At 50.2% G+C, this 19,878-nt stretch overlaps 1 protein-coding gene across 1 annotated transcript in view; it reads left to right on the forward strand.

The window, feature by feature from the left end:
* LOC144952415 (dynein axonemal heavy chain 2-like) overlaps positions 1 to 19,878 on the forward strand; it is a 254,517-nt gene that overhangs the window by 137,541 nt on the left and 97,098 nt on the right. Inside the window, 1 exon segment of the mRNA XM_078882811.1 lies at positions 16,272 to 16,517. Within this exon segment, the coding sequence (XP_078738937.1) occupies positions 16,272 to 16,517 (246 nt within the window).

The raw sequence follows: 19,878 nt of genomic DNA on the forward strand, positions 1-19,878 counted from the left end.
ATCGGTGCTACTACTTTATCGTTGCCACTGCGTTATAGCTGCAACGTCATCGGTGCTACTACTTTATCGGTGCCACTGCTTTATAGCTGCAACGTCATCGGTGCTACTACTTTATCGGTGCCACTGCTTGCCATAACAGCCCGGGTATGACTGAGCCTCAAATGAGTGAGCTGGTGGTAGCGCTGTGTAGTGGTAGTTACCATCGACACTGGGGAGACAAAGGCGGCCGGGCGTGGTGGTGCTGGCCACCCGCCCCCCCCTCCCCCTCGTGTGCCACAGTGCCGGTGTGGGTGGTGGTGGTGGTGTGGGGGGTGGTCGTGTGAGGGTATTTGGTTCTGTGGGGGTGGTGGTGGTGTGAGGGGGTGGTCGTGGTGGTGGTGTGGGGGTGGTGGTGGTGGGGGTGGTGTTGTGGGGGGGGGTGGTAGTGTGGGGGGGTGGTCGTGTGAGGGTATTTGGTTCTGTGGGGGTGGTGGTGGTGTGGGGGGGGTGGTCGTGGTGGTGGTGTGAGGGGTGGTGGTGTGAGGGGTGGTGGTGTGGAGGGTGGTGGTGGTGGCCGGGAGGTGTTGGTGGTAGTGCTGTGGGGGGGTGGTGGCGGTGTAGGGGGTGGTGGTGGTGGTGGTTGTGTGGGGGGTGGTGGTGGTGTGGCAGTGGTGGTGTGAGGGGGTGGTGGTGTGGAGGGTGGTGGTGGTGGTGGTGTGGGGGGTGGTGGTGGTTGTGTGGGGGGTGGTGGTGGTGTGGGAGTGGTGGTGTGAGGGGGTGGTGGTGTGAGGGGGTGGTGGTGTGGTAGTGTGGGTGGTGGTGTGGGTGGTGTGGGTGGTGTGTTGGTGGTGTGGGGTTGGTGGTGTGGGGTGGTGGTGGTGTGGGGTTGTGGTGGTGTGGGGGTGGTGGTGTCGGGTGGTGGTGGTGTGGAGGGTGGTGGTGGGGTGGTGGTGTGGGGGGTGGTGGTGGTGGTGGCGTGGGGGGTGGTGGTGGTGGTGTGGGAGTGGTGGTTGTGTGGGGGGTGGTGGTGTGGTGGTGTGGTGGTGTGGAGGGTGGTGTGGGTGGTGTGGAGGGTGGTGTGGGTGGTGTTGTGGGTGGTGTGGGAGTGGTGGTTGTGTGGGGGTGGTGGTGTGGTGGTGTGGAGGGTGGTGTGGGTGGTGTTGTGGGTGGTGTGGGTGGTGGTGGTGTGGAGGGTGGTGTGGGTGGTGTTGTGGGTGGTGTGGGAGTGGTGGTTGTGTGGGGGTGGTGGTGTGGTGGTGTGGTGGTGTGGAGGGTGGTGTGGGTGGTGTTGTGGGTGGTGTGGGTGGTGGTGGTGTGGAGGGTGGTGTGGGTGGTGTTGTGGGTGGTGTGGGAGTGGTGGTTGTGTGGGGGTGGTGGTGTGGTGGTGTGGTGGTGTGGAGGGTGGTGTGGGTGGTGTTGTGGGTGGTGTGGGTGGTGGTGGTGTGGAGGGTGGTGTGGGTGGTGTTGTGGGTGGTGTGGGAGTGGTGGTTGTGTGGGGGTGGTGGTGTGGTGGTGTGGAGGGTGGAGTGGGTGGTGTGTTGGTGGTGGTGTGGGGAGTGGTAGAGAAGGAATCTCGCTTCTGGCAACCCCCCCCCCCCCCGTGTCCCTAAGTCCAAAAACAAGTCGGCATTTTTAGACAAAAATTACCCAGCCAGAGCGCATGTGTGTGTGCGTGTGTGCATGTGTGTGTGTGCATGTGTGTGTGTGCATGTGTGTGTGTGTGTGCATGTGTGTGTGTGCATGTGTGTGCGCCTGTGTGCATGTGCACGTGTGTGTGTGCATGTGTGTGTGTGCATGTGTGTGTGTGCATGTGTGTGTGTGCGCGTATGTGTGTGCGTGTGTGCATGTGTGTGCGCGTGTGCACACACGCACACACGCACACACACACGCACGCACACACACACTCACACACGCACACACACTCACACACGATCAGCTCCCAGCTTTGAGCTGTCCACTCTGTCGCAGAGAATTTGCATCAATCTTCTCTTCCCTGACCACCGGCCCTCCACCGACAAAACAAAGATAAAGCAGCCCCGTGTAGCCCCACGCACACTCACTCATACACTCATACACATACTCACATACTCACTCGCTCACACACTCACTCATACACTGACTAACTCACTCGCTCATACACTCACTCACTCGCTCATACACTCACTCACACACTCATACACTCACAAACTCATACACTCACTCACTCACACACTCACTCACCCACTCACTCACCCACTCACTCATTCACCCACTCACTCACCCACTCACTCACTCATTCGCCCACTCACTCACAAACTCACTCACTCACCCACTCACCCACTAAGGTACTCATCAATCCACTCACTCACTCACCCACCCACTCACTCACCCACTCACCCCCTCACTCATTCACTCACCCACTAACCCACTCACTCCCCCACTCACTCACTCAGCCACTCACCCACTCAGCCACTCACTAAGCCACCCACCCACTGAGCCACTCACCCACCCACCCAGCCACTCACTCACTCAGCCACTCACTCACTCACTCAGCCACTCACTCACCCACCCACCCACTCACCCACTCATTCACTCACCCACTCACTCACTCAGCCACTCACTCACCCACCCACTCAGCCACTAACTCACCCACCCACTCAGCCACTCATCACTCAGCCACTCACCCACTCAGCCACTCAGCCACTCACCCACTCACTCACTCAGCCACTCAGCCACTCACCCACTCAGCCACTCACCCACTCACCCACTCACTCACCCACTCACTCACCCACCCACCCACCCACTCACTCACTCACCCACTAACTCACCCACCCACCCACTCAGCCACTCACCCACTCACTCAGTCAGCCACTCACCCACCCACTCACCCACCCACCCACTCAGCCACTCACTCACTCAGCCACTCACCCACTCACTCACCCACTCATTCACTCAGCCACTCACTCACTCACCCACCCACCCACTCACTCACTCAGCCACTCAACCACTCAGCCACTCACCCACTCACTCACCCACTCACTCACCCACTCACTCACCCACTCACTCACCCACTCACATCACCCACCCACCCACCCACTCACCCACCCACCCACCCACTCACCCACCCCACCCACCCACTCACCCCACCCACCCACCCCACTCACCCACCCACCCACCCACTCACCCACCCACCCACCCACTCACCACCCACTCACCCACCCACTCACCCACTCAGCCACTCACCCACCCACTCACCCACTCATTCACTCACCCACCCACCCACTCACTCAGCCACCCACCCACTCACTCACTCACCCACTCACTCACCCAGCCACTCATTCACCCACTCACCCACCCAATCACCCACTCACTCACTCAGCCACTCACTCACTCAGCCACTCACTCACCCACTCACCCACTCACTCACCCACTCACTCACTCAGCCACTCACTCACCACTCTGTAAATAAAAGAGCTTTGAAGCCCATCGGATTCCTCCTGCCGCGGTATGAACGCAGATCCTCAAGGTTGACTAACAAAATGCGCTTAACACACTTAGCGGCGTGGCAGTCAGCACCACGCCCGGCTGAGTGGACCCGTGTAGCCTCAACAGACTGCAGGAGCAAGTGCTGTTAGTAGCGAGTAGCAGCAGCGCCTATGAAGGTAGACACAGACAAAGATCCCCCGTGTAGCCTCTACAGACTGTAGGGGCAAGTGCTGTTAGTAGCAAGTAGCAGCAGCACCTATGAAGGTAGACATAGACAAAGATCCCCCATGTAGCCTCTAACACACTGTAGGGGCAAGTGCTGTTAGTAGTAGCGTAGCGAGTAGCAGCAGCACCTGTGAAGGCTACCGGCACTGTGGCACACGAGGGGGGGGGGTGGGTGGCTAGCACCACGCCCGGCCGCCTTTGTCTCCCCCAGTGGCGATGTTTACGACTGCTACTACTACCACCTACGCACCACCCGCACCGGGGAACTCATTTGAGGCTGAGCCGACCTAGGGGAGGCCCGGGACCGGTTCGATAATCGTCACGTGCTTGTCGGTAGCGGTGGTGGAGGCGGCCGGGCATGCGGTTGGCGCGGCGCGCTAACCGCGGCGCCACCGCTCTTCGCACGCGCGCGCACGCGCGTTCAATCAGACGCCGCGTCAGAGGCGTGCATATGCGCGGGCACGCGCGCACGTGACCCCCCCACCCCCTCACCCCCAGGGGGGGAGGGGGCGCGAACCCCACATGGGCAGAGTAACCCCCCCCCCCCCATAACCACCTCCCCACCGCCCCCACCACTCCCCCCACCACTCCTCCCACCTTTCACCCCCCACCACTCCCCCCACCACTCCTCCCACCTTTCACCCCCCACCACTCCCCCCACCACCACTCCCCCCCCCACCGCTCCCCACACCACCCCCCCACCACTCCCCCACCACTCCCCACCACCCCCCCACCCCTCCCCCCCACCACTCCAGCCCACCACTCCTCCTCCACCACTCCCCCCACCACTCCCCCACCACTCCACCCACCACTCCACCCACCACTCCCCCCCCATCACTCCCCCCACCACTCCCCCCACCACTCCCCCACCACTCCCCCCACCACTCCCCCACCACTCTCCCCACCAATCCTCCTACCACTCCCCCCCCACCACCACTCGCCTCCACCACTCCCCCCACCACCCACCCCCCACCACTCCCCCCCCCCACCACTCCCACCACTCCCCCCCCCCCCACCACCCCCCCCCCCACCACTCCCCCACCACCCCCCCACCACTCTCCCCTCCACCACTCCTAGAACGACGTTTCGGGCACAACACAAGCATCCTTCGTCAGGCGTTGCGCCCAAAACGTCGCGATTCAATATATTTTGTTTCTACCCACGTGACTTTGCCGAGAGAACCAACGAGTTGCGGTCTCCCCGCAGTGACGAACGCTTCAAATTAAGATCGCCTCTCGTTTCGATTGAAAGCTTCTTTCGTGACTGCAGCAGGGATTCTTCTTCTTGGTTCTTTCGATAAAGTCACGTAGAAGGGAAATAATAAAATAATCAAAATAAAACATTATAAAATATTATGCAGGGATTCATCTTCTTGGTTCTTTCGGTAAAGTCACGTAGAAGGGAAATAATAAAATAATCAAAATAAAACATTATAAAATATTATGCAGGGATTCATCTTCTTGTTTCTTTCGGTAAAGTCGCGTAGAAGGGAAATAATACAATAATAAAAATAAAACATAATAAAATATTATGCAGGGATTCATCTTATTGGTTCTTTCGGTAGTCATCACGTAGAAGGGAAATAAAAAAATAATGAAAAAATAAAACAATAAAATATTATGCAGGGATTCATCTTCTTGGTTCTTTCGGTAAAGTCACGTAGAAGGGAAATAATAAAATAATCAAAATAAAACATAATAAAATATTATGCAGGGATTCATCTTCTTGGTTCTTTCGGTAAAGTCGCGTAGAAGGGAAATAATACAATAATAAAAATAAAACATAATAAAATATTATGCAGGGATTCATCTTATTGGTTCTTTCGGTAAAGTCACGTAGAAGGGAAATAATAAAATAATCAAAATAAAACATTATAAAATATTATGCAGGGATTCATCTTATTGGTTCTTTCGGTAAAGTCACGTAGAAGGGAAATAATAAAATAATAAAAAATAAAACATAATAAAATACAATTCTCACGACGTTTCGGCCACAACGCAAGCAGCCGAAACGTCGTGAGAATTATTTTATTATGTTTATATTTGTATTTTTTCGATTTAAAGCTTTCGTGACTGCAGGGATTCATCTTCTTGGTTCTTTCGGTAAAGTCACGTGGAAGGGAAACAATAAAATAATAAAAATAAAACATAATAAAACAATTCTCACGACGTTTCGGCTACAACGCAAGCAGCCGTCTCCAGGTGAAGAATGAGACACTGCCAAGCTAGGAGCTTATATAAAAGCTGAGTTGGAGGTGGAAGAAGAAGAGAGCCTTAACAAAAGAATGTGCATATCAAGAGGAATTTTGCATATTCATGGGAAATGCGTAGGAGGAGGGCGGGGGGGTTTTCAAAGTCATATGATGCCCATGCATTATGCAGGATCAGCAGCACCAAAGGGAGGGGGGGGGTAGCATTAACAAAGGGAGGGCATGTTAATAGTATGTAGAAGCAATGACACATGTGAATGGGAAAACGGTGCCAGGAGATCCGCAGCTGAGCAAGTAATGCATTCCCTGTGGAGAACACAAGATACACAGTCAATGCCAGTGAGTGGACTGCGCTCTGAAAGTCACCATAAACGTGAACAACAATCAGTTAAGATCCGAAGTGGTTCATTACGTCCTTCCAATGATTGCTGAGCCAGAATCCATCTTCTCGGTTGAAATTGTCTCTGTGTTTGTATATGTGGATCGCCTCATGAACGAATCTCTCACGGTAGCCAGATGGCTTGCAGAGAACCTCTGTCTTGGAGAAGTCAATGTCACGTGAGCCCACTGAATTGTAACAGTGATCTGCCACGGCTGAGGTGTTTGTCCTACCGTGTTTCAGGTCAGCTTTATGTTCACGGATGCGGTCCGAGACATGTCGTTTGGTTTCTCCAATGTAACTGCTACCACAGAGGCAACTTAGTTTGTAGACGCCAGGGTACTGTATGTCTGGAACCACGTCTTTTACAGACGGAACCAGATCACGGATTTTATGTACTGTGTTGAATCGTACCTGAATCTTGTGTTTAATCAGGATTTTGGAGATCTTTTTTGTGACCCCAGCAATGTAGGGTAAGGTGATGGTTTTGAAAGGCTCCTCAACAGGATCCTTCTTGACGGTTGGAGTGATGGCCTTGCGGATTGTGTAGTCGGAGTAACCATTAGCCTTAAGAGCTTGGCGTACGTGTTTGAGTTCACTGGCAATGTGTTCCTGGTCGGAGATGCATTGGGCTCTATGGTATAGAGTCTTGATGAGGGAGTTCTTCTGGGATGGATGGTGGTGGGAATCCGGTTTTAGGTAGGCATCCGTATGGGTGGCTTTCCTGTAGACAGAGTGGCTCATTGGACCATCAGGTCTCCTTTTAATTAGGACATCCAAAAAGGGTAGCTTGCCATCTTTTTCGACTTCCATGGTGAATCTGATGGCTGGGTGTATGGAATTGATGTGGTCGAGAAATTTGTCTAGAGCAGGCCGGCCATGTGGCCAGATGACAAAAGTGTCATCTACGTACCTCTTCCATAAGGTCGGGTGTAGAGTGGCAGTCTTGATGGCGTCAGTCTCAAATTTCTCCATGAAGATGTTGGCTACAACCGGAGATAGGGGAGAGCCCATTGGGGTGCCCTCAGTTTGCTTGTAGAAGGTTCCATTCCAGGTGAAGTATGTATTGGTTAAGCAGTGTCTCACCAGGGGGGGTACCCCAGCATTCAGTCCTTGATGAACCAAGTCTTCAATGATTGCGATGGTGTCAGGCACAGGAACCTTGGTGAACAAGGAAACCACATCAAAACTGACAAGCAGGTCGTCTGGGGACAGGGAAATCCCCTTGATTGTCGATACCAGGTCAGTAGAGTTTTGTACCGCAGAGGTGGTTTTTCCAGTGAAAGGCCGTAGGATTTCAGACAAAAAACGAGCCAGTTTGTAAGTGGGGGAGTTGATAGTAGAGACAATGGGACGAAGAGGTGTATCTTCTTTATGTATCTTTGGCAAGCCGTACAATCTTGGTGGCCTGGCTGCAGAAGGTTTCAATGAGAACTGTTTGGTCTGATCAATTAATGCGGTTGAAGCAGAAATGATTTTGTTGGTTTTGGTGACGAGGCTGTTGGTGGGGTCTCTTTTTATTTTTGTATAGCTGCCATCGTTGAGTAGTTCTTGAATTTTGTTGTTGTATTCTATTTTGTCCATGATGACAGTGGCATTGCCTTTGTCGGCTGAGAGGATGACAATGTCATCCCTCTTTTTTAATTGAGCTAATTCAAAACGCTCATCTTTGCTGATGTTGCTAGCTGGCATCTTAGCGTTTTTGAGGGTTGCAGAGATTTCAGATCTTGCTACGTCTGCAGCGATGTGACTCAAGCCCTTGAGAGCTACATCTACTTATTTTATTACTTCCCTTCCACGTGACTTTACCGAAAGAACCAAGAAAATGATCGCCTCTCGTTCTTCGCCGTTCCACGTCTAACATCCGTTGCGGGAGTGCGAGCCACATGAATCGGGCTGGGTGGTTGATTCGCTCTCCCTAGCGCATGGGGGAGGAGAGGGTGGGATGTGTTGATATTGGATGTGCTTAAGGAGATGAATGCGGCATCAGTTTGGGTATTCCGTGGTGCCGCATACATTGTGTGTGTGTAAAAAAGACGAGGGGGGAAGAGTTAAGATGATGAATGTTTGGAGTCGGTTTGTTGAGTTATTGTTTACTTTGTGGCAGATGGGTGAACATTAATGCAGGGTTGTGTGTGTGTGTGTGTTCAGAGTGTGTGTGTGTTCACAGTGTGTGTGTTCACAGTGTGTGTGTGTGAGTCTATGGGTGTCTGTGTGAGTCTATGGGTATCTGTGTAAGTCTATGGGTGTCTGTGTGAGTCTGTGGATGTCTGTGGATGTCTGTGTGAGTCTATGGGTATCTGTGTGAGTCTGTGGGTGGCTGTGTGAGTCTGTGGGTGTCTGTGTGAGTCTATCGGTATCTGTGTGAGTCTGTGGGTGTCTGTGGATGTCTGTGTGAGTCTATGGGTATCTGTGTGAGTCTATGGGTATCTGTGTGAGTCTGTGGGTGGCCGTGTGAGTCTGTGGGTGTCTGTGTGAGTCTATCGGTATCTGTGTGAGTCTGTGGGTGTCTGTGTCAGTCTGTGGGTGTCTGTGGATGTCTGTGTGAGTCTATGGGTATCTGTGTGAGTCTATGGGTCTCTGTGTGAGTCTGTGTGAGTCTGTGCAATCAGAGGGGGGGGGGGGTGGGGGCGGTGTGTCGACGAACAGCTCACGAATCAGGAGAAGCGGGCTTCCTTGACGCACACTTAATGCGGCTAATCGGGTCGCGAGGGTTTGGGGAGCCAAGTGGTGGGGAGGGATTAGGATCAGGCCCTTTGCGATAGCCGGAAAACGTGGCCATTAGGTGAATTACGGGGGCGTTTGGGGCTGGCCGGGCCTGACTCTGGACCTCTTATCGACGTCGTGGATCCACTTAACACTTCCCAGGGGACGTGGGTGGAGGGTTTTGTGCGGGGGGGGGGGTCTTTGAGCTCACGGCTGACGAAATGTTGTGTGAGCCTGTGTGTACGTGTTGTGGATTTGCTCGATTACAGCACAACCGGTGTGCTGTAATTGTATACTACACTGTGTGCACTACACTTTATACTACACTATACACTACGCTGTGCAATACACGATACACTACACTATACACCACACTATACACTACACACTGCACTATGCACTGCACTATACACTACACTATACACTACACTATACACTACACTAAACACTACACTACACACTACACTACACTACACACTACACTACACACTACACTAAACACTACACTACACACTACACAGTACACTACACACTTCACTACACTATACTCTACACTATACACTACACTATACACTACACACTACACTAAACACTACACTATACACTACACTATACACTACACTATACACTACACTACACTATACACTACACTATACACTACACTACACTATACACTACACACTACACTATACACTACACTATACACTACACTACACTAAACACTACACTATACATTACACTATACACTACACTATACACTACACTACACTAAACGCTACACTAATCACTACAATATACACTACACTACACACTACACTATACACTACACTATACACTACACTACACTAAACACTACACTATACACTACACTACACACTACACTATACACTACACTACACTAAACACTACACTATACACTACACTATACACTACACTACACACTACACTATACACTACACTACACTAAACACTACACTATACACTACACTATACACTACACTATACACTACACTACACACTACACTATACACTACACTATACACTACACTAAACACTACACTATACACTACACTATACACTACACTATACACTACACTAAACACTACACTATACACTACACTAAACACTACACTATACACTACACTATATACTACACTAAACACTACACTATACACTACACTATACACTACACTACACACTACACTATACACTACACTATACACTACACTACACACTACACTATACACTACACTATACACTACACTACACTATACACTACACTATATACTACACTAAACACTACACTATACACTACACTATACACTACACTACACACTACACTATACACTACACTATACACTACACTACACACTACACTATACACTACACTATACACTACACTACACACTACACTATACACTACACTATACACTACACTATATACTACACTAAACACTACACTATACACTACACTACACACTACACTATGCACTACATTATACACTACACTACACACTACACTATACACTACACTACACTAAACGCTACACTAAACACTACACTATACACTACACTACACACTACACTACACACTACACTATACACTACACTATACACTACACTACACTAAACACTACACTATACACTACACTATACACTACACTATACACTACACTATACACTACACTAAACACTACACTATACACTACACTACACACTACACTATACACTACACTATACACTACACTACACACTACACTATACACTACACTATACACTACACTATACACTACACTATACACTACACTATACACTACACTATATACTACACTAAACACTACACTATACACTACACTACACACTACACTATACACTACACTATACACTACACTAAACACTACACTATACACTACACTACACACTACACTATACACTACACTATACACTACACTACACACTACACTATACACTACACTATACACTACACTATACACTACACTATACACTACACTATATACTACACTAAACACTACACTATATACTACACTATACACTACACTAAACACTACACTATACACTACACTATACACTACACTATACACTACACTATATACTACACTAAACACTACACTATACACTACACTACACACTACACTATACACTACACTATACACTACACTACACACTACACTATACACTACACTATACACTACACTATACACTACACTATACACTACACTACACACTACACTATACACTACACTATACACTACACTATACACTACACTATACACTACACTATATACTACACTAAACACTACACTATACACTACACTACACACTACACTATACACTACACTATACACTACACTAAACACTACACTATACACTACACTACACACTACACTATACACTACACTATACACTACACTACACTATACACTACACTATACACTACACTATACACTACACTATACACTACACTATATACTACACTAAACACTACACTATACACTACACTACACACTACACTATACACTACACTATACACTACACTAAACACTACACTATACACTACACTATACACTACACTATACACTACACTATACACTACACTATATACTACACTAAACACTACACTATACACTACACTACACACTACACTATACACTACACTATACACTACACTACACACTACACTATATACTACACTATACACTACACTACACACTACACTACACACTACACTACACACTACACTATACACTACACTATACACTACTATACACTACACTATACACTACACTATACACTACACTATACACTACACTACACTATACACTACACTATACACTACACTAAACACTACACTATACACTACACTATACACTACACTATACACTACACTATACACCAGAGGTGTGGACTCGAGTCATGTGACTTGGACTCGAGTCAGACTCGAGTCATGAATTTGATGACTTGCGACTCGACTTGGACTTGCATAACAATGACTTTGTCCCACCTCTGCTATACACTACACTATACACTACACTAAACACTACACTATACACTACACTATACACTACACTAAACACTACACTATACACTACACTATACACTACACTATACACTACACTATACACTACACTAAACACTACACTATACACTACACTAAACACTACACTATACACTACACTATACACTACACTATACACTGCACTATACACTACACTATACACTAAACTATACACTACACTGCACACTACACTACACACTACACTACACACTACACTACACACTACACTGCACACTACACTATACACTACACTACACTATACACTACACTATACACTACACTACACACTACACTACACACTACACTATACACTACACTATACACTACACTATACACTACACTACACACTACACTATACACTACACTATACACTACACTATACACTACACTATACACTACACTATACACTACACACTACACTATACACTACACTACACTATACACTACACTATACACTACACTATACACTACACTACACACTACACTATACACTACACTATACACTACACTACACACTACACTATACACTATACACTACACTATACACTACACTATACACTACACACTACACTACACTACACACTACACTATACACTACACTATACACTACACTATACACTACACACTACACTACACACTACACTATACACTACACTACACTATACACTACACTATACACTACACTATACACTACACTACACACTACACTATACACTACACTACACACTACACTACACACTACACTATACACTACACTATACACTACACTATACACTACACTACACTATACACTACACTATACACTACACTATACACTACACTACACACTACACTATACACTACACTATACACTACACTACACACTACACTATACACTACACTATACACTACACTATACACTACACTACACTATACACTACACTATACACTACACTATACACTACACTACACACTACACTATACACTACACTACACACTACACTATACACTACACTATACACTACACTATACACTACACACTACACTACACACTACACTACACTATACACTACACTATACACTACACTATACACTACACACTACACTACACTATACACTACACTATACACTACACTACACACTACACTATACACTACACTATACGCTATACACTACACTATATACTACACTATACACTATACACTACACTATACACTACACTATACACTACACTATACACTACACTATACACTATACACTACACTATACACTACACTATACACTACACTATACACTACACTAAACACTACACTATACACTACACTATACACTACACTATACACTATACACTACACTATACACTACACTATACACTACACTAAACACTACACTATACACTACACTATACACTACACTATACACTATACACTACACTAAACACTACACTATACACTACACTAAACACTACACTATACACTACACTATACACTACACTAAACACTACACTATACACTACACTAAACACTACACTAAACACTACACTATACACTACACTATACACTACACTACACACTAAACACTACACTATACACTACACTATACACTACACTACACTATACACTACACTATACACTACACTACACTATACACTACACTATACACTACACTATACACTACACTATACACTACACTACACACTACACTATACACTACACTATACACTACACTATACACTACACTATACACTACACACAGACACCGCCCCGCGCACCTGATTAGCACGTTGGCTACGTATGGCGCGAAAGAAGTTCAACACACGCAGGAGGCGGTGGGTTCGATCCCGACCTTGATAACTTTTATAAAGTTGGAGTTTGTGTCTCGCTCTGTCTCTCTGTCTCTCTCTGTCTCTTTGTCTCTCTCCCTGTCTCTCTGTCTCTCTCCCTGTCTCTTTGTCTCTCTCCCTGTCTCTCTGTCTCTCTCCCTGTCTCTTTGTCTCTCTCCCTGTCTCTCTGTCTCTCTCCCTGTCTCTTTGTCTCTCTCCCTGTCTCTCTGTCTCTCTCCCTGTCTCTTTGTCTCTCTCCCTGTCTCTTTGTCTCTCTCCCTGTCTTTCTGTCTCTGTCTCTCTGTCTTTCTCCCTGTCTCTTTGTCTCTCTCCCTGTCTCTTTGTCTCTCTCCCTGTCTCTCTGTCTCTCTCCCTGTCTCTCTGTCTCTCTCCCTGTCTCTCTGTCTCTCTCCCTGTCTCTTTGTCTCTCTCCCTGTCTCTTTGTCTCTCTCCCTGTCTCTCTCTCCCTGTCTCTCTCTCTCTCCCCCTGTGCTCACGGCGACTTCATCCGGAGCATTTCTATGGAGTGCCTCGGTGGCCGGGAGATGTTGACTACCTCGCCTGGTGTGCAGGAGGTCGTGGGTTTGATCCCGACCCTGACGATGCCTGCTGCTGTAGATTTGGAGTCTGCGTGTCTCTCTCTGTCTCTATCATCATCATCATCATCACCACGGTGGCCGGGATATGTTGACTACCTCGCCTGGTGTGCAGGAGGTCGTGGGTTCGATCCCGACCCTGACGATGCCTGCTGCTGCTGCTGTAGATTTGGAGTTTGTGGTGTTTCTCTCTCCCTGTGGTCGCGTGAATTTCTCCTTGGGGTCCTCCGGGTTTTCCCCTCCACGTTTCGAATCAACGTCACCACGCCCTTGTAATGTTTGACTGGCTGCTGTGAATGTCCACGTGATGGTGATGATGGTGATGATGATGGTGATGATGGTGATGATGGTGATGATGATGGTGATGATGGTGATGATGGTGGTGGTGATGATGATGGTGATGATGGTGATGATGATGGTGATGATGGTGGTGATGATGGTGATGATGATGGTGATGATGGTGATGATGATGTTAATGGTGATGATGGTGATGATGATGATGGTGATGATGATGGTGATGATGATGATGATGATCCGCCGCGAGGTTTAGCTGCTGTGGTTTGCGATCGACATGGCAAGCTCAGCTGGGGCCTTACCTGGTCAAATACAAAGTTACATTTTAGTTGAGTCTATGAGTCTCTGTGTGTCTCTGGGTCTCTGTGTGTCTCTATGGGTCTCTGTGGGTCTCTATGGGTCTCTGTGTGTTTCTATGGGTCTCTGTGGGTCTCTATGCGTCTCTGTGTCTCTATGGGTCTCTATGTGTTTCTATGTGTCTCTATGTGTCTCTATGTATCTCTATGTATCTCTATGAGTCTCTATGAGTCTCTATGTGTCTCTATGTATCTCTATGTGTCTCTGTGTGTCTCTATGGGTCTCTGTGGGTCTCTATGGGTCTCTGTGTGTTTCTATGGGTCTCTGTGGGTCTCTGTGGGTCTCTGTGGGTCTCTATGCGTCTCTGTGTCTCTATGGGTCTCTATGTGTCTCTATGTATCTCTATGAGTCTCTGTGTGTCTCTATGGGTCTCTGTGGGTCTCTATGGGTCTCTGTGTGTTTCTATGGGTCTCTGTGGGTCTCTGTGGGTCTCTATGCGTCTCTGTGTCTCTGTGTCTCTATGGGTCTCTATGTGTCTCTATGTATCTCTATGAGTCTCTGTGTGTCTCTATGGGTCTCTGTGGGTCTCTATGGGTCTCTGTGGGTCTCTATGGGTCTCTGTGTGTTTCTATGGGTCTCTGTGGGTCTCTGTGGGTCTCTATGCGTCTCTGTGTCTCTATGGGTCTCTATGTATCTCTATGAGTCTCTGTGTGTCTCTATGGGTCTCTATGTGTCTCTGTGTGTCTCTGTGGGTCTCTATGTGTCTCTGTGTGTCTCTGTGTGTCTCTGTGTCTCTATGGATCTCTATGTGTCTATATGTGTCTATATGTGTCTCTATGGGTCTCTATTCATCTCTACGTGTCTTTATAGATCTCTGTGTCTCTATGGGTTTCTATGTGTCTTTATGTGTCTCTATGTGTCTCTATGAGTCTCTATGTGTCTCTGTGTGTCTCTATGGGTCTCTGTGTGTCTCTGTGTCTCTGTGTATCTCTGTGGGTCTCTATGTGTCTCTATGCATCTCTATGTGTCTCTGTGTGTCTCTATGCATCTCTATGCATCTCTATGCATCTCTACGTGTCTCTACGTGTTTAGAGTATGTGTCAAACTGCCACGGATCTCCGCGTGATGATGACGACGACGACGACGACCCACCACCATTTGCGATGGCCGGCTTCTGACGATGGTGAAAACAATCAACAACAACAACAACCACCACCACCACCACCCCACCACCTTCTGCACAGGTGCAGCAGTGCTGGGCTCAGCACACGGAGCGAGTGGAACGCCGCGTGCAGGAAGCGCTGCGTCTCAACGTGCGGCGTTCCCTGCAAGCTCTGGCACGCGCCCTCGGCGTCGGTGGCGGTGGTGGCGGTGGTGGCGGTGGTGGCGGTGGTGGCGGTGGTGCCGATGGCGCCGCTGCACCGAGCCCTCTCTTCAAAGTCTTCGTGGGGCTCCAGCAGCAGCCGGTGCAGGCGGGCGGGACGCCGCAGGTGAGCGGGTGGTGGTTGTGGTGGTTGTTGTGGTTGTTGTGGTTGTGGTGGTGGTTGTGGTGGTGGTGGTGGTGGTGGTGACGCAAGTCATCACCGCAGCGATGCGATTTTGCTCCGGCGAGTGTGGTTCAGTGGTGGGAGTTTGTAGGTAAATTGACCCATCCACTCATTCACTCACCCACCCACTCATTCACTCACCCACCCACTCATTCACTCACCCACTCATTCACTCACTCACCCACCCATTCACTCACCCACCCACTCATTCACTCACCCACCCACTCATTCACTCACCCACTCATTCACCCACCCACTCATTCACTCACCCACCCACCCGTTCACTCACCCACCCACTCATTCACTCACCCACTCATTCACCCACCCACTCATTCACCCACCCACTCATTCACTCACCCACTCACTCATTCACCCACTCACTCATTCACCCACTCACTCATTCACCCACTCACTCATTCATTCACCCACCCACTCATTCACTCACCCAATCACTCATTCACCCACTCACTCATTCACCCACTCACTCATTCACCCACTCACTCATTCACTCACTCACTCTCCCACTCACTCTCCCACTCGTTCACTCACCCACCCACTCATTCACTCATCCACTCATTCACTCACCCACTCATTCACTCACCCACTCATTCACCCACCAACTCACTCACCCACCCACTCATTCACTCACCCACCCACCCACCCAATCACTCACCCACCCACCCACTCACCCACCATCTCACCTACCCAATCACTGACCCACCGACCAACTCACCCACCCACTCACCCACCGTCTCACCTACCCAATCACTGACCCACCGACCCACCCAATCACCCACTCACCCACTCACCCACTCACCCACCCACCCACTCACCCAACCACTCACCCACCGTCTCACCTACCCAATCACTGACCCACCGACCCACCCAATCACCCACTCACCCACCATCTCACCCACCCACTCACCCACCATCTCACCCACCCACTCACCCAATCACCCACTCACCCACCCTCTCACCCAATCACCCACTCACCCACCCGCTCACGAACCCTCACACCCACCCAATCACTCACCCACCCACCCACTCACCCACTCACCCACTCACTCACCCACCCACCCACCCAATCACTCATCCACCCACCCACTCACCCACTCACCCTCACACCCACCCAAACACTCAAACACCCACCAACTCACCGACCCACTCACCCACCCACTCACCCACCCACCCACTCACCCAACCACCCTCTCACCCGCCTAAGAGGTGGGGGGGGGGTGGACACGCGTGGACCAGGCGAGGTCGTCAACATCTCTCCTCATCTCCCGACCTCCTCCCCCTCCACCTTCTCTGATCCGTCTCTCTCTCGCGACCGCCACCACAACCACCACCACCACCACCACCATCATCACCACCACCACCAACACCACCATCACCGCCATCACCACTGCCACCGCCACCATCACCACCGCCACCACCATCACCGCCACCACCACTACCACCATCACCGCCACCACCACCACCACCACCGCCACCATCACCACCGCCACCACCACCACTACCACCACCAACACCACCACCAACACCACCGCTACCACCACCGCCACCACCAACACCACCACCACCACTACCACCACCAACACCATCACCACCAACACCATCGCCACCACCACCACCACCACGCGCTCGCCCCGCTAATTGAACGGCGTGCTTCTCGTTAGCGCCCGCTAATTGCCCTACGGTGGTGTGGCGTGGGGGGGGGGATTGTGGTGGGGGGGGGGTGTGGTGGGGGGGAGCGGTGGTGCAGCGGTTAGCGCCACGCTGCGCTACCACACCCCGATTTCCAGCTCACGGTAATGATTACTCAGGGGGTCCCATCGAGGTCTCGCCGCTGTGCTCACCGCCACGACCAGCTCGCCTGAGCTGATGGCGAGATGTTGACTACCTCGCCTGGTGTACAGGAGGTCGTGGGTTCGATCCCGACCCTGACGACGCCTGCTGCTGCTGTAGATTTGGAGTCTGCGTGTCTCTCTCTCTCATCATCATCATGGTGGCTAGGAGCGAGTGAGAGAGAGCGTGAGAGCGTGAGAGCGTGAGAGCGTGAGAGCGTGAGAGCATGAGAGAGAGCGTGAGAGCGTGAGAGCGTGAGAGCGTGAGAGCGTGAGAGCATGAGAGCATGAGAGCATGAGAGAGAGCGAGCGTGAGAGCGTGAGAGCGTGAGAGCGTGAGAGCGTGAGAGCGTGAGAGCGTGAGAGCGAGCGAGCGTGTTGAGCCCGCGGTACAATCCGCTTGACACTTTAAATGCAAATTCGGGGCACGCAGCGGTGCTACCGAGGGGATGGGGAGCAACCGCCACGGCGAGCGGGGCGCTGCTACGACCCCATCGCTCCTCCGGTCGCACGGACCTCCACGACTGACCCAGATTAACACGTGGGGGTGGAGAGTGGGTGGGTGGTGAGTGAGTGGGTGGTGGGTAGGTTGGTGGTGAGTGGGTGGGTGGTGAGTGGGTGAGTGAGTGGGTGGTGAGTGGGTGGGTGGTGAGTGAGTGGGTGGGTGGTGAGTGGGTGGGTGGTGAGTGGGTGAGTGAGTGGGTGGTGAGTGAGTGGGTTGGTGGATGGTGAGTGAGGAAGTGGGTGGGTGAGTGGGTGGATGGTGAGTAAGTGGGTGGGTGGTGAGTGGGTGGCGAGGGGGTGGGTGGGTGGTGAGTGAGTGGGTGGGTGGTGAGTGGGTGAGTGAGTGAGTGAGTGGTGAGTGAGTAGATGGGTGGGTGGTGAGTTGTGAGTTTGTGGGTGGTGGGTGGGTGGTGACTGAGTGGGTGGGTCGTGAGTGAGTGGGTGGGTGGTGAGTGGGTGGGTGGTGAGTGGGTGGGTGGGTAGTGAGTGAATGGGTGGGTGGGTGGTGAGTGAATGGGTGGGTGGGTGGTGAGTGAGTAGGTGGGTCGGTGGTGAGTTGTGAGTTTGTGGGTGGTGGGTGGGTGGTGACTGAGTGGGTGGGTCGTGAGTGAGTGGGTGGGTGGTGAGTGGGTGGGTGGTGAGTGGGTGGGTGGGTAGTGAGTGAATGGGTGGGTGGGTGGTGAGTGAATGGGTGGGTGGGTGGTGAGTGAGTAGGTGGGTGGGTGGTGAGTGGGTGGTGACTGAGTGAGTGGGTGGTGAGTGGGTGGGTGGGTGTAATATTTGGAGTTTGCAGTGTCCCTCAGCCTCTCTCTTTCTCTTCCGTGGATTGCTTCTTTTTACATTTTTGGGTCGTCCCTTTTGGGTTTTTTTACCCCCAACACCACCACCAACACCACCAACACCACCACCAACACCACCACCACCACCGCCACCGCCGCCACCACCGCCACCAC

This window comes from Lampetra fluviatilis, chromosome 67, assembly GCF_964198595.1.
Source record: "Lampetra fluviatilis chromosome 67, kcLamFluv1.1, whole genome shotgun sequence".
Lineage (NCBI taxonomy): Eukaryota > Metazoa > Chordata > Hyperoartia > Petromyzontiformes > Petromyzontidae > Lampetra > Lampetra fluviatilis.